The sequence below is a fragment of the Pogona vitticeps genome, chromosome 13 (genome assembly GCF_051106095.1).
Source record: "Pogona vitticeps strain Pit_001003342236 chromosome 13, PviZW2.1, whole genome shotgun sequence".
Classification (NCBI taxonomy): Eukaryota; Metazoa; Chordata; class Lepidosauria; order Squamata; family Agamidae; genus Pogona; species Pogona vitticeps.
The window spans coordinates 1,657,862-1,673,766 of NC_135795.1; the positions used below are offsets into that span (position 1 = coordinate 1,657,862).

Consider the following 15,905-nt stretch of genomic DNA (forward strand, 5'->3'; position numbering starts at 1 on the left):
TAGACCTTCCTCAGAGCAACCGTCACCGTAACCGAGTCTCTGCAAAAGGAGCTATCCCGGGTGCTAAGTGGCCTGCCTCTCTATAGGACATGATTTCAACGAAGGAAAGGTAAGAGACATGGGGCCGGCATCTGCCCTTTGTTAATTTTTGTTAAGCTTCCAGTCCTCAAGGGCTGTGAAGACAGGACGGGTCATCTTTGTCCCCTGTTTCTCCCCCTCCAGCCTCAAATAGAAGTGCCACGGCTGGTCCGGGGAAAAAAAATGCTCCCCACTATGGCTTGCAGGAGGAGGAGCCCTCTGACAAACCACCAGCTGTGTTGTCATTTCAACCCACGGGAACTGCAGTGACCAAACAGCTCGCTTTTCACCCTACTCCCGGGTTGTGCCACCCACGGTCTTGCAATGTGCTGTGCAGCATTAAGAAACTGCTCAACCGCCCCAGCGTTTTACTTCCTTGTTCACAGTGTTTTAGCTGTGCAATGACTATGTGTTCTTCTTAAGCTTTTATGCCAAAGAACTGCCCCTAAACTCCCTCCCTCTCTCTTACTTCTCTTACTTCTTTTGGGTACCAGAGAACATGATTATTATTTTGTCTTTCCCAGTCTTATTTGGGTCTCAGGTGGGGTGATATTTTGTGAAGCAGCTTTCCTCTAGCATTTATACATCATGACCAAGGAGCAGTTTCTACAATTTCCCTCTTATGTTCGCTTTAAGGCCAAGCAATCTAGTTCTGTGAGCTTAGATAGGCAAATAAGGCTTTACTTCGGAAGCACAGGAAGGAGGAAAGAAACCATACTTAGTTTCTTCCACAAATATATTGTTGGAATTTCAGAAAATTCAAAGAAAGACCGTAGGAGGTCTAAAATACAGCAGAGAACCATTCCAAGGAGCACCACTGGCAACCAGTAATCATCACCCATTTCACATAAAGTCTTAGGTAAACATAACTGTTAATACTGCCTTGTCTAAGACCAACAGGGATCAACCAAGGGAAAACAGCACCTTGAGGTCTGAAGGCAGAAATCACAAACCCAATAAAGATGATCTACCCCAGTGGATTGTGCTACAAACAGCCAATAAAACAAATGAGAAGAGCTGAAGGCCCTATCATCTCGAAGCTTAAAATGGCAACTGATCTCCTAAGTGGCAACTATCATAGAAGTCAGTGGCCAAGCAGGAAACAATCTTGACCTCTTTTCCCCGCTTGCCAGCCATCTTCTCAACCTCTCTGCCATCAACACTGTCTCCCGGCACCTGCAACAGCCCTGCAGGATCTCTTCCCACACACATACTGCTAGCTCAAGTCCAGGGCAAAAAGGCATCATTACGCTTCTCATCCTGACAGGTATCAAACAGGAACCTCTCCAAGCCGGTGTTAGCAGAAAGCCGGCCATCACCTGGATAGGGTATCTGCTATAACTCCTTTCACAAACCCATTGAAATAAAGGTCCGGTGAAACTCCCATGAAAACTCCAGAGGGTTTATTTTACCAGGTTCCCTGAGCCTTTTGGTGGCCCACGGACAAGAGAGCTCCAAGCCGTTCTGTTTACCTTTCGTAGCTGGTTTGTGAAAAATAATGTCTGTAATAAGCTGTTCATATAGCAGGTGGCTCCTTGGTTCTTCAGCCCCACGTAGCCTGTATGCTTCTTGGAATCCCACCTGTGACAACCAAGGAACTGCGTTACCACAAACACACATGTATATTAAGAGACATCTCCCTGGCATGTTGGTTGAGTTGCAAACGCCTGAACAAACGGTGTCGAGGCAGCGTTAACTCGCCATTCCATCGTGGAACACTGAGATTGGCTGCCATGGTGCAATGTAACCCCAGTGCCTCTGCTAGAAATCAGTGATCCTCGGTCTCACTGCAACCCCCATGCCCCCTTAAAAACATACTGTGGAGGGCTGGGAAACCTTTCTGAGAAGGTCTGGGGGCTGCAGTGGGAGGGACGGGAAGTGCTAGCAGCCCTGCAGATGTTATGTGGCCAAGGAAAGCGTTGGACCTTGGCGTATTAGTACCCATAATCAACACTGGGCACATGCCAGCCAATACCTTCTCCGTGAAAGCTCCAAACTAGAAATTCTTAAAACATTAAGACATATTCACTTGGCAAGTAGAGACATCAACAATTCTAAAGGAAGCCGGTTTCTCTTCCGCAATCCAATCACTTCTTCAAAAAGAGGACCATCACAGAGACCAAGACAAGGACAGGAGCAGGTTCTTCCCCGATTAGGCCAACGGCAGCAATAAGGGAATTCTGAGCCGCCTCTCTTTCACAGCTCCCAACTCTGCTCTTACGCCACTGCTGCTTTTTGCTTTCTTCGGGGACAGAATTCTGAGCCTCATAAAAGAGGTACGAAGCAGACAAGATGCTTCTGTCTCGGTTGTTCAGGAAGGCCGTCCGTTTTGCTGTGTAACTTAGAAACCCTCCTGGGTCCCAGACCAATTATCCGTTATTCTCCTTGCAAAAACTGTGCTCAGCTAAACCATGGGAGGGTGCCAAGTAAAAAACAAAAACAAAAACACACACACAAAAAATAAACCCTGTTTTCCCAATTCCAGAAAACAATTCACGAGAAGGATTTAGTAGCATCCTTTTTTCTAAGGCAGACAAAGCCAGCCTGGGAAGGAGCACAGGTAACTGTAGAGGAAGATGCTGTCCCAGGACATGAGACTGGAGTCCAATGATCATTGCAAAAGGCTTCGTAAACTGGAGTAACTACGATTAGAACAATGACCCTCCAAATTCTTTCTCTTTGTCTATGATCCTACAACAGTCCCGGCAGGTTACAGCTTTTGTACGTATTTGTAAGAAAGGAAAATCATCACTTCAGCTAAAGGGAGGAGAGGTATAGAGAGGGCAGATTTTTTCCCCTTTAAAAAAAAGAAGCAGCACTTACGCTACACCATGTGGAGCATCAGCTTGAACATACACTTCAAAAGTTACTTTATCATCTTCTATATAGCCTTTATCTGGATCTGTAACTTCCTACAAAGAAAAAGAAGAAGATGCAAACCATAGTAATAAACTCATAATAAAACGGTGATGAAATGGCCATGAAAATAGCGGCTGTGCATGTACGGCATTGCTCATCACCGTGTTGCCAGCAGGACCACACCATGGCCAATCCCTTCGCAGAAGGGGCACCATGCCCATTATATTGTACTACAGTTATTGCAGGGTCCTGAAAGGTGGAGAGTGGTTAACTTCTGGGCCACTGTCAAAACAGTGCCAGCAGGAGGAGGACAGAGACCGGCCCAAGGTCCCCCAGGGCCATGGAGAGGTTCAGATTTGCCTCCCACCGTCTATCCAACCCACCAGTCCCCGCGGCTGTTACTCACACTCCAGGACATGAAGTTGGAAAAGCCCCAGTCATTTTCCTTATGAAAGAACAAATGGCTGATCCGTCGGCTGAAGGATTTATCATCGTCTTTATAATTTATGATCTTGAGCACCGCTTGGGCGTGACAAGACCATGACCTGCAACAATTAAGAAGATAACGCTTGACGGACGACCCAGTGACAAGAGGACAGGCTCATAAATTCGCTGTTGGCCACGCAAGGTGACTCTCCTTCTTGACACCCTTGGATTTAGAACTTTGCTCCAAGACTCTCTGGGACATTTGTTATGATTATTATCATCACTGAACCCAAGTGTGAAGGGGTTGCGTTTCTACATTGCTCTCTACAGAAGTTTTATGCTCCACTGGGCTGCTTTCCCCCAGAGATACCTAAGAAGGTTCCACGTTCTTTAAAGGAGAAAAGCTTTCATGTCAGATTTCATTACTACGTTAAAATGTTCAAACGGGGGGGAAAAAACCCTGTTCCTTCAAAGTTTATTTATTCAAATCAGAATGCCAGGAGACTTGGTAAAATATGAAATTTACTTCCATGCTACGAATGGACAAAGGAGGACTGACAAGTGCCCTTCATCCCCCAGAAACTTCTGCAGGGCGTATGTTTTTTGAGCTGGAAACAGGGCTGTGTGTGTGTGTGTGTGTGTTAGCATTAAAACTGCATTAAAGAAATTAAAACAGCAAATTATGCCCGAAGAAGAGGTGTGTGTGACAACTGACTATGGCGCGGGAGGCAGAGGGTAGGTGGAGCCTGTTGAGATAAAGGCCTTCCTCAGAACTGCCCCTCCTCCATATTAAAAAAAATATAAACATATGAAGGGGTTTTTATCTCCTCCAACATTTATCTTGCTCCTTTAGTGATGTTTAATCATCCTTAAATAGAAGTTAGCCAACAGAACAAATAAAAAAGCAGATGATGAATCTATTCTTTAGATCGACCGATGTTCCTCGGCCTTGCCTGAATGGAAACTGTTCTACATTTCACTTAAGTTTTCACCAAAAATTAGAAAGAGCTGAACATTAAGGCATGTTGAGGCCATCTTCCGCATGTGTCCAAAAAGTCAGTTCACATGACCAATGCTGCACTAGAAGGAGACAGACGCTCATCTGCAGCAGGGCATCCGATTCATTCTTCAGGCTGATGTATCTGAAACCTGGAGGCAGTTATGCCTTTCCGTGACACACAGACACACATACACAAAGCTCTGGATCCCAGCGGGCCTCTCCCATGGGCCCCTACGGCTTCATCTCTTTCTACAAAGCCCACACATGCACACTCTGTTACACCCAAGTGGGCACAGAGTGTTTCCCTGACTATCAGTGGCCACCCTGGCTATTTCGGCAACCCTGGGGTTTCCTAGGGATCCCCTTTATCTGACAAAAAAAAAAAATGTAAGCTACCATTCCTGGAAGTTTCAGGAATGGCAATCCAGTAAACAGATTGCAAGACTACCTAGGATCTTGATGAAAAAAAGAACATTCATTTTAGGAACAAGAGTGGACTTCTAGCTATTTCTAGGCTCAAAGTTTGGCTTCCTGTGGTACGCTCCCCACGAGATTCCCAAGGGCTACAAATCTGGAGGGTCTTACGTGGAATCAGACTCCGCATTGCACTGAAGGAAGAACCCCACGCTTTTCTGATGCGGCCGGTCCGGATAGAGCCGTGGCATCACCATGATCTTCCACGGGAGGTTTCGCACAAAGCAGGGAGGGCTCAGGACTGATTCACTCAGCCTGCTGAAACGTTCAACAGTAAACTGAAAGGTCGCCTCCGATCGCCAGCTTGTGTCTGCGAAAGAGGAAAAGAACAATTTAATGCAGATTCATCACCTTGGTTCCCCCATGCGTGGCCCGAGGCTCACAGATCCTTGCATCATGTGACACGCTAAGATGGGGGGTCATGTGTGCAAAGCAAAATACCTAAACACATTATAGGAGAGTATCCATGCCCAGGACCCTAGCAGCTATTTACACTTGTTCTGGATGAAACAGCAATTTTAAATAAATTTTCTGGCATAAGGATAAGACGTTTAAAGGGCAACCCTCATTAACAATTGTCACTAAATGAACACAGCTGACAGCACTCGTATGCTCAATGACACACTGATCCAGCAAGGTAAAAGCTGCCAAAAGGCCAACAAAGGGAGGTGAGTTATCTTTACTCAACTTTCAGTCCAAAACATCAAAACGTAAGTCATTGATCCCTTTGACAGCAATGCCACCACAGCTATCCTTTTAATCCCAATCCAGTCTTAACAGAGTTGAGTTTGGAGGTGAGATAAATGATATTTCACTTTTTAAAGAAGTTATGCTTTTGTCTTTTTGTAAAAAAAAACTCAATAAGCAACCACAAAGCAAAAAAAGCCAGTTTTTTTTGCATTTCCAACAGCCAATTTAACTTGCCACTGCAGTGCGTCATAAAAAAGCAAAACAGTGAAACATTAAAAAAAAAGATGTCAAGTGACCAGTTCTTGATTACAGAGCATTCTCCTTCCCACTTTCTCGATCAGGCACAAGGTCTCTCAAGTGCATTTTCAAGAGTGAAGAGGTATTTCCTGCCCCTGGCCTGGATTCCCACTGTGAGGGCAAAAAGCCAAGATCCTAAATGCAGCCTGTCCTGAACAGCTCCTGAAAGCCGCCCCCCCCATTTCCCCCACCCAATAATCCCACCCAACAAGGTGGCTAGGGCTGGCCTCACTGGGCCACGGAACATTTCCTTCCACCAGCCATGGCTTACAAGTGGCCTTTGAGCTTTCTCATTATAGACACACCAGCAGAAACCAAGAAAAGCCAACTCGTCGAAGCCCCTGTCACCAAAGCTGCGGCCCATGAACTAGCAAACAGCACATCGCCAGCACTGTGGGGACCCTTCTGTGAAAGGCACCACCATTTTTTGGGGGGGGGGGGAGAGAGAAAGACTAGTTTGATTTTACAAGAACTGAGCAGGGCTGTCAAGGACAGGCATTTTGGAGATTGCTCGTTCGCAGGATCACGTGGGAGGTGACCTGATGGCACCGGAAACACAACCACAAAATGAGCAAGCCAACCCACACAGGATGCAGTAGGTAGACAGATCCCATCCAGGACCACTTGCCAACATCTGACCTGAGGGAACACATCACCCGGCAATAGGAGCAACCTTGATCAAGGGTGCAAGCCACCCACTTCCTGCTGGAGTGGGACCACATTCTTGGTGCTTACAATGACAATTTCAATCTAACTACTTTTCTCTACAGACCCTCCAGGGAAGCATGTAACGCAGTAACATGGAAAGTCTTCTCACTATTAATTTGACATTTGATGCTTCTAAAACTTTTAGCTTTAGACACATGGTGAAAATTGTCTTTTTATACAAGCCTCCACCATTAAAGTTGTACACAACTTCCGCCTAATGGACTAAATAATGTCATATGGTAAATTGTTTACTGTGAACATAAAGAGAACATGCTATCTCTTTTGTGTACTGCATGCATTATGTTTTATTACTTTGGTATGCCACATTGACATTTTCAAATCTATGCAGTTTCTTTGCCCTTATAAATAGGTCATGAGGAAAGTAAAACTCCCTAAAAACACAATGTTAATTCTCCCCTTCCCCTAGCCATGTTATTTAAAAGCACCCAAACAGCATATTAGGTGCAGGGTTTAAAAGATGTATGCTTTTATTTTTGGACAAATCAGAAAGAAATAAACCAATTGTTGGAAAACCTAAACACTACAGCACCAAATATCTGTTGAAAAACCTAAGCCACTGAAATTGCAACATATAAACAGCAGTAATATTAAAAGAGCAGGCAAGCGTACAAAACAGACCATGTTCTGATTAAGCCTTTTCATGCCTCCCCCCCTGCCCCAATTACCCTCAAAAGGCAGATCTTTTCACCATTCTGTTTACAAGGACACTGTGGGTCCAACATGTTTCACAACCAAGGAGTCATAACGAGGGAGCCATAGCACCACGAGAAGTCCCCCCCGCCCCCATCCTCACCAACCCAGCATCAGCTAAACAGGGAGGCCCTTTGCTCTCCGACAGCTAGCGTACAAGGCCATTCCTACAGGAAAGGTTATCCTCAGCATCTCTGGGAAGCAGGCAGTTTAAGATGTTGGAAAAGGCTATCGCTGGTCATCTGAACTGCACTGAAAGAGAACCTGGGGCAAAAAGTGAAATTCACTCCTACCCACATGCACCCGCTAGGAAGGAGGTGCTGTATTTTGAACATCCAAACATCCATGAAAGCAAGCTGGCCTGGAGGCGAGGAAGACCTATGACAGAGGCCAGGTCCTTCTCTAGGATGAGTCACCATCTGTAAGGCATTCCTTGCCACACAGGCAGTCTGGTTTTCCAGAAACAACTACCCTGTTTCTCTGAAAATAAGACCTAACCTGAAAATAAGCCCTATCCCCCAAAATAAGCCCCAGGAAGTGAAACCCCGCGCTCCACCATTGTGCAGCAACCAGAAGAACATGGCATGATTGTATTTGAATAAATGTAGATTGCTGTACATGAAAAAAAAAATCCCTGAAAATAAGCCCTAATGCATTTTTGGAGCAAAAAATTAATATAAGACCCTGTCTTATTTTCGGGGAAACACGGTAAGTAACACTATGTGCTACTCACCTAGATGGTCTGATAAAACACTGGCCAATCATTTAGAACAGTGATCCCCAAACCTTTTGACACCATGGACCATTTGGGGGGGGGATGGGGTCTGTGTACGGGGGGAGGGGCTCGCACAGGCACTTGCACGCATGCGCAAAGGGGTGGGGCAGTCGCACACACTCACGCACATGCATGAAGGGTGCTTGCAGGGGTGCATGAGCACTTGCATGCATGCACGAAGGGGCTGTGAGGGTGGACATGCGAAGGGGAGTGCATGGGGGGGGAGATTTTGGCCTGGTCTGGCCAAGGCCATGGACCGGCACCGGGCTGTAGATCGGAGGTTGGGGGCCCGATTTAGAACTTTTACTGCCAGATAAAGTACATGAAATTCACATTATGAAACTGAGCAACCATCAAATTCCATTACTTAATCATGGGGTTCGGAGACAGTGCATAATTTGTTTATTTGAATAATTTTACTGTCTTGCAAAAAAAAAAGGGTCCTGACCTTTTTCAGTAATAATCAGGACCTTTTTCAGTAATAATCTCTGATTTCCTTTGAAATGTTTTTTTTAAATATTATAACTGATTTTTTGTAAAAACAAAAACAACAACAACACACAAAAGATACCCTTTTCGAAATTCAGGAAGATCTGGTTTTAAACAATTATACCTGTGCCCCTGAAGTGATGTTTGAATTACCGTAAGCAATACGTGGATAATATATCACCGCTGTGTCTGACAACACTTAATAGGCCCTTCTTTCTCTGTGATTTTGCTTAATCCCCTTTGAAACTCATTTAAACTGCCAGCTGCAGCTTACTACATCCTGCAATCTGAGTTCTGCTAATTAATCATGCTAAAAAAAAAGAAAAAATACTTTCTTTCTTCTAGTCTAAAACAGCTGATGGTTTTATTGGATGACCCAGAGTTCCTGTGTTAATAAAATATAAAGGAGAGCTTCACTGTCCATTTTCTCTACTCCATTCATTGTTTGGCAAATATCATGTCCCTCTTTGGGTTTTTTCTCTGGAACGTACTGTATACAAGAGCATACAAAAATGTCTCCATTCCATACCACTCCATGCAGGACAACAGCCAGTTTCCCACACCATCCTCAAAGTAAACAGAAGGATGACTCACCATCCTCCATGTCTTCTTCTGTATTGTTGTGGCCATCAGCCATTGCCACATTCCCATTGATGACCGGGTTTTGAGTAATTCTTGGTGGATCGTCAGCATCTCCAGCTTAGAGGACAAGGAAAACAGGAAGACTGTTACTGTGGATCTTAACAGTATCGCAAGGGCATACAGATTAAAAACATCCTTTTTATAAATGGCACCAGATTTAACAGCACCAGAATTGTTAGTTAAGATTACTGTTCACACCGTCAATTCATTTGAATTTCTCTGCCTCTCCATCATATCACACAGTAAAAAGTGCCGAACCATTAATGAGTTAATACTAGTTGTGTTTTTTTAAAAGACTGTAAATATTAAATTTGTTCTAACACTATGAATTAAAATAGTTCATACATTACTCATCTCTGTCTATAGTTACCACATTGTCAAAAACAGCTATTAGCAGGTTGTGGTCTGTCCTAATTTGCTTCTGTTGTGTTAATAATGTTTACATTCATGCAAAAACTATATCAATACTTTCTCTAGATTTACTGCTAACACCAACATCAAAAAAGCCATATATTTGCAACGCCCGCCCTCCAAACTGGCAACAGATTTAAAACAAATTAAGATATTTCTAAAGATGTCTTAACCCAGCTGATTTCAGCACCCAGGACAGAGCTTCAGCTGCTCCCAGGGAAGCTGTTTCAGAAACGACCACTGGCTTTATACTAACATTGATGGGGACTTCAATGCTAAGACAAAATCACGGGGTAAAACTTGCACATAAAAAGGTGGTTAACCTCTAGGGGATACGTTCATTTCTGATCCAAACTAGGCATAAGCTGACCCAGGAATAAAGAGTTGATGGGTCTCTGATCAGGTTCAGAACCATGCCCTAGTACTTTGCAAAGGGTTGGGGGTGTCTGTCTTTCACCAGGAAAAGGGCAAAGGGGGGGGGGAGAAAGAAAGAATGAATCTCCCCTGTCCTGGTGTCGGCAGTCCTCATCCGGAATTGAGAGATGAAATATTTTGCTCAAGCAGTCTTCACAAGCCCTCCCATGACCCTTCTAGCTGCCATTCTCCTTCCCCACTGCTTAACTGGTGCAAACTCTTACTCTGGAAAAGGCATCCAGATTGTTCTGAAATGCCACAGCAGGCTAACTTCCTAAGATGGCCCATCTGAAGCCAGTTTTTTCCCCTGAAGTTAGGCCTCCACGATCTATAAAGCTTTATTAAATACTTCCTCGTGGCACTGGGGGTCATTTTTAACTGTTCCAATGACATTACGGTTTTGCCCCAATGATCCCAAGGCACTATACATGGCCATCCTCCCACCATTATGCTCCCAATAACCCAACAAAGTAGGTCAGTACTATGGTGCAGGGAAAGAATGACCAGTGAAGGGGGAAAAGAACAGAGGTGATGGAAAAAGAAACAGCGCGCACACACACACACACACACACACACACACACACACACACACACAGAGAGAGAGAGAGAGAGAGAGAGAGAGAGAGAGAGAGAGAGAGAGAGAGAGAGAGAGAGAGAGAGAGAGAGAGAGAGAGAGAGAAGGAAAAACCACAGTCTGTTGGCAGGAGAAAGAAGGGGTTTCTTTGCAATGTTGGATACTGCTGTTAATAATTCCTTTATGTTGCAAAAGGTCTTTTGTGATTATCTTCATGCTAAAGAATCTGAGTGAGTAAAACTTTGATTTGAATAGATGTTTCTTATTTCAGAGGGGGAAAAATCTGTAAGGCTTTCTAGCACATATTTCCAATTTATTTGTTTGAGATGAAGTCCCATCCCTCAGAATTTTCACTTTTCCCCCCCTCCTCCTCCTAAGGATTTTGTCTGCCCATCTCTCCGTCAAATGAAGGCCTCCAAAGGACCCTCAACCAATAGCTGCAAGGTGAGCAACTGGCAAGGGACCGCCAGAGGTCAGTTCTCCACACTTTTGACCCTGAGGGTTACATCTCTTTCTACCTAAGTCTTTCTCACACTGGCCTCTATTTCACATCCAAGCTAAACTCCATGTGTCTTTCACATTCTCCTCTCCTGCATGGGAGGAAAAAAAATGTTCATCAACGAACCTATGTTTCTTTGGTTAGAAAAAATTTCTAGGAAAGAATAAAGCAGGGGTGAGTAATATATGCCCCTCCTAAAAAGCGATTCCCATCCACACCTGCCACTCCCAAGTACAAACGATGAGAAGAGATGATGAACACAGAGGTCTAAAATCTGGATGGCCATGAAGGACCAATCCCAGAATAAGGCCTTGGACTTAAAAAAAATGTAAAACAAATGTTTAGTCTATATTAAGACACTGGGGAGTAGCAATGCCTAACTATCATTTCTCTCATTTGACAACTTAATTGTTCTAAAATGCTTAACCAGGACATTAAGATCTCACCTGAGCTGAAGACACAGAGTTTGAGTAGGCTCATGATGATCTAAAAGGGACGGTACACGGAAATTGTTCCTAGCTCTGCAGAAATGGACTGGCAAAGACTGGCCTAGGCGCTATCTATTGTGTTCAAGCAGCTTGATGATCAGCTACATCACCTAGACAGTTTGCAAGACAAGTGATTAATGTCCACCAAGGCCAGGCACACAGTTCTCAAGATACAAGATAAGAATCCCTTTCTAAGTTGTGAAGAGACCCATTCAGTAGCAAGATGGGTGTTTGGGGCAAGTAACTCTGTGCTAGTAATCTTCTATGTGAAAAAAGTACAAAACTACTATGCAAGCTGGAGGCACATTTCTCTTGCTTTCATTCTGTCAACTCCTGTGACATTGCTGAAACCAGTTGTATTGGCTCTTGCCTTTCCATTGACTATTTCAGTGATGTGGAGAGGGGGGTTTTCCTGGTTGGGTAACAGCGTATCCTCCACATTATTTTACCCAGACTTCGTGCCCTGGAGAGAACACTCCAGCTTCGCGTACAGCGTCAAAACACTAGATGCTGTTCCAAGTCCTCCATTCAGAGCACGTTACCATAGTCTCTCGTGACTGAAGGATGCCTATGTATGTAGGATGTTCAGCTTATAAGGAGGAGCCAGAAATAAATAAACCTTCTGCTTACTAACTTGTTGAAGCATCAGTAAAACTACACATTTGTTTTTCTTTTCCACAGAAGAAACATTAGCTTCAAAAGTTAGAAAGAACTCAAGCAATAGCTTCTATAACTGTCTTCTCTCCCTAACCCCATCTCTAGGCATGGCGCACTATTACTCTAATACAGCAGAGTTCCTGGAAGCAGCTCTTAACAGTTTTAGTAACAAGCTAACGGACCAGTAACCCAGTGGTTCTGCAACATAGAAAACACTGATCTTCAGAACTGGCCAACAGCAAGGAACATGGTCCATTAATAAAAAGGAAAAGAAAAGAAAAATAAAGGCAGAAAAGAGCATGACTTAGGATTTATTTAGGTCTGCCATGTTGGCTGCCGTTCCTACTGCAATAGTCTCAGGGATTGTGTGTGTTAGAATTATTTTACTCCACATAGTTGAATATGGAAAAAGAGAGGAAATTGTTGAGAAAAAGAAAACCAACCACAAAATGTCCCTGCCAATTACAAAGGAGACCCTCCGTAAAACTCCAATAATTAACTCAGTGTGGAAAAAGAAGGGAAAGGCACGTATAGCTAAAGGACTGGGGAACAACTGAAGTCTTACTACACCCAAAGCCAGGATTTCTTGAGATGGTGGTGGAGCAATGTGAAAAACAAATCCCACTTTCTGTAAGGCTTCCACACGGGGTGGTACAAGAAAAAATATATTAGGTTTAATACAGAATAGATTCTTTCCCCGTCTCACAACACTGGATGTAAAAGTTGGGTAGGAGCTCTAGAAGGACCACCGGACAAAGCAGAACGCCGGACCTCAGGATTCCACGGCAGTTGCTGTTCTCGGATCAACCAATGGCTGTCAGCCAAGTTTCAAAGAAGCTGTGTATGCATCCACCCACCCGCCCGTGATATATGTATATATACATATGATCTGTGTGTGTGTGTGTGTGTGTGTGTGATGTGTGTGTGTACATAGAGAGAGAGAGAGAGGTGTGTATGTGTGTAGAAGACTAAACACCAAATACCTCTTTTTTTTCCAGCTTATTTTCCAAGATGGGGTGGGCAGAGTATAGGCCTCCATATGCTGCTGGACTGCAATTACCAAGCTAGCAAGAGGAAGCGGTAAAAAAATGCTGGAGGGGTTCAATTCCAACGGCTCTCAGAAGGCCAGTCTTCCACCCACCCCCTGTTCTGTGAGAAAAGCATAATTAAAATCCTGACTATGCTAAAGAGGAAACGAAAGAGAAAAAGCAGAAGTAGTATGTTTGTGGCTGAGAAGGAATTAGCCATATAGCACTACAAACGGTTGCTCATATATAGGTCCCACCGAGTTCAATGGGCTTATTCCTAGGTACAGAAACTGGGTACAGGACTGCTGACAAAAAGTAGAGTCTGGATAAGAGGGATCACAACCTAATATCTCTTTGCTGATGTGGTCAAATCTTTCCCCAAAAGCCTCTTTTAAAAATTACTGAAGATTATTGGAATAAAGGCTGAACTTAGTGAATTAAAACAAATAAGACGAAAAACAAAAGGTGGGTAGGTAGGTAGCTAGGTAGGCAGGAAGGATTATCCTTCCTACAATATGCACAAGGTAATGGAACATCAAGAAAAATGTTGTGTTAGAGCAGTACAGCAATGGAACTAACTGTAATTGCTTCAGCAATTGGTCAGCTCCAACACTGGAGGCGTTCAAGAGAAAATCGGGCAACCAGCTGTTGAATCTGCATTGATTTGGATGCCTGCAAGGGGTTGGACTTAATGGACTCATAAGGCCCCTTCCAATTCCATTATTCTAAGATTCTAAAATGGCTCTCTTTGTGCTGCAAACTAGTGAAAACAAACAAAATCAAGGGGTTTGAGAAGGCCTACAAGTTTATCTCTGCCTGGCGTGCTCTGGTCCATGGAGTCACGAAGAGTTGGACACGACTAAACGACGACAATGACAAGTTTATCTATGGCATTTCACATGTTCCGTTTTCCTATAGAAACATTCCAGTCCTGTATATAATACCTGAGTGGATTTTCCCTCACTTCTGTCAATGAACTGAAGTTCTTTCTAATTTATGGACCACAAGAAGTGGGCGGAACAGTTCAAATTAATGCTCCCACACAAGTCCCTCTATTCTCTCATGTTCTCTCTGCATTCACTGTCGCTTGTACACCAATAAGTTGACTAGGAGATCTTGTGAAAGAGAGTGATATGATGTGAAAGAAGTCTGTATGTGAGGCACAAAGAGTGGAATGGTGCATCCCTTCTCCTCCCTTGCCTCCACAGAAATCCACCTGTTCACCTGCACACAGTTCCTTAATTATCTATGGCTGCCCAGCAGAGTGATTTGATGCAAGGTCACATAAAGGACACGTATGCATGAAACGTCTCGTGCTTCTGTAGCCGGCCTCAAAACAACGCAACTTTCCCTGCTCAAGAAAACAAAGTTTAGTTTCATTCTCTCGTTTGCAATCCCGTGTCTACAAATTCATGTCAGAACTCCAGTGCTCTGCAACAGTTCTATTATGCGCAACCCAAACCAAAACAGCATTATTTAGAAACAAATCTCACTCATTTCAACACAACTTCCCCTCTATTTAAATATATTGACATAAGGAAATGTCATATCTGTAGACCTGGACAATGGAAACACAATAATACAAATACGAACTATAAATGAAGATAAACATACTTTAACACGGGCATTAATCAAGTTAATCAGGAGACTACCTCAAAGACAACTGAAAGAAATCAATGTTATTCTGCTATTTAAAACTGGAGTTTCCACAGATGGCCTTAACCTTGTTATTTTTTAAAAGATCGATTTCACTCCAGGCACAGGAGTACAGTAAAGGTTATTCTCTGTTTCCCACTCCCAATGCTGATAAACAGGAAAAGCATTCAGCGTGGCCTTTGCTTTTAACAATGAATGTTAGTTTTTGACTTCGAAATTGTATGTAGCTTCACAGCACTCCTTTAAGGTCCTAAAGTTTATTTAAACTGATTAAGAAACTGGTTAAACACGCCATATTTTTTAAAAAATTACACTACCCTGGTTAACAAACCTAGAAGGCTGCTCAATGACACAGAGGCAAAAACTGAGGACACTGTTCTCTAATGCAGAACTAATAGAGAGGGGAGTAAGATTGGCAAAAATTTCCTGTACATGCTCTCTTCACTGTCAAATGGAGCACCCTTACTAATTCCTTTACATGCCATGGCCATTACAATCCCTGCCAAGTCACTGTTGTGACTTTGTGTGAATCAGTACCCCTGTAATTATCAAGACTAGTGGATAAAAACACATCAGAAACATTAAAACTGCAACAGACCCATTTTAAGGACCTTCCATCTTCAATGTACAAGGAGACAATATAAAGAACCTCTGCTCCAGTTCTGCACAAGCGATGACCATACCACAGTTTATCATGTTAGGCTACAGCAACAAAATCTGAATCCAGATCACTATAGTTGATCAATGGCAGATGAACACAGACCTAACTATGAACATCTAGGGGTAATTCCCCATGGGCCAGACCACTGGTTCTTAACCTTGGGTTACTCAGGAGTTTTGGACTGCAACTCCCAGAAGCCTTCACCACTGGCTGTGCTGGACTGGATTTCCAGGAGTTGTAGTCTGAAAACATCTGGGGACCCAAATTTGGGAACCACTCTAAATCTAAGCTTCAAAATGAAGGCAGGATCCAATCTCAGGAAGAAACAACCAATGTATGCATTTTACCTGGATCCTATCTCTTTCACT

At 43.6% G+C, this 15,905-nt stretch overlaps 1 protein-coding gene across 2 annotated transcripts in view; it reads right to left on the bottom strand.

Moving 5' to 3' along the window:
* USP7 (ubiquitin specific peptidase 7) overlaps nucleotides 1-15,905 on the bottom strand; it is a 53,631-nt gene that overhangs the window by 21,438 nt on the left and 16,288 nt on the right. For both annotated transcript variants that reach the window (XM_078381438.1, XM_078381437.1), the window contains exons 2-6: nucleotides 9,102-9,206; nucleotides 4,949-5,147; nucleotides 3,344-3,482; nucleotides 2,902-2,990; nucleotides 1,551-1,659 (exon numbers count right to left, since the gene is read on the bottom strand). In XM_078381438.1, the coding sequence (XP_078237564.1) occupies nucleotides 1,551-1,659; nucleotides 2,902-2,990; nucleotides 3,344-3,482; nucleotides 4,949-5,147; nucleotides 9,102-9,206 (641 nt within the window). The remainder of the gene's footprint in view (nucleotides 1-1,550; nucleotides 1,660-2,901; nucleotides 2,991-3,343; nucleotides 3,483-4,948; nucleotides 5,148-9,101; nucleotides 9,207-15,905) is intronic.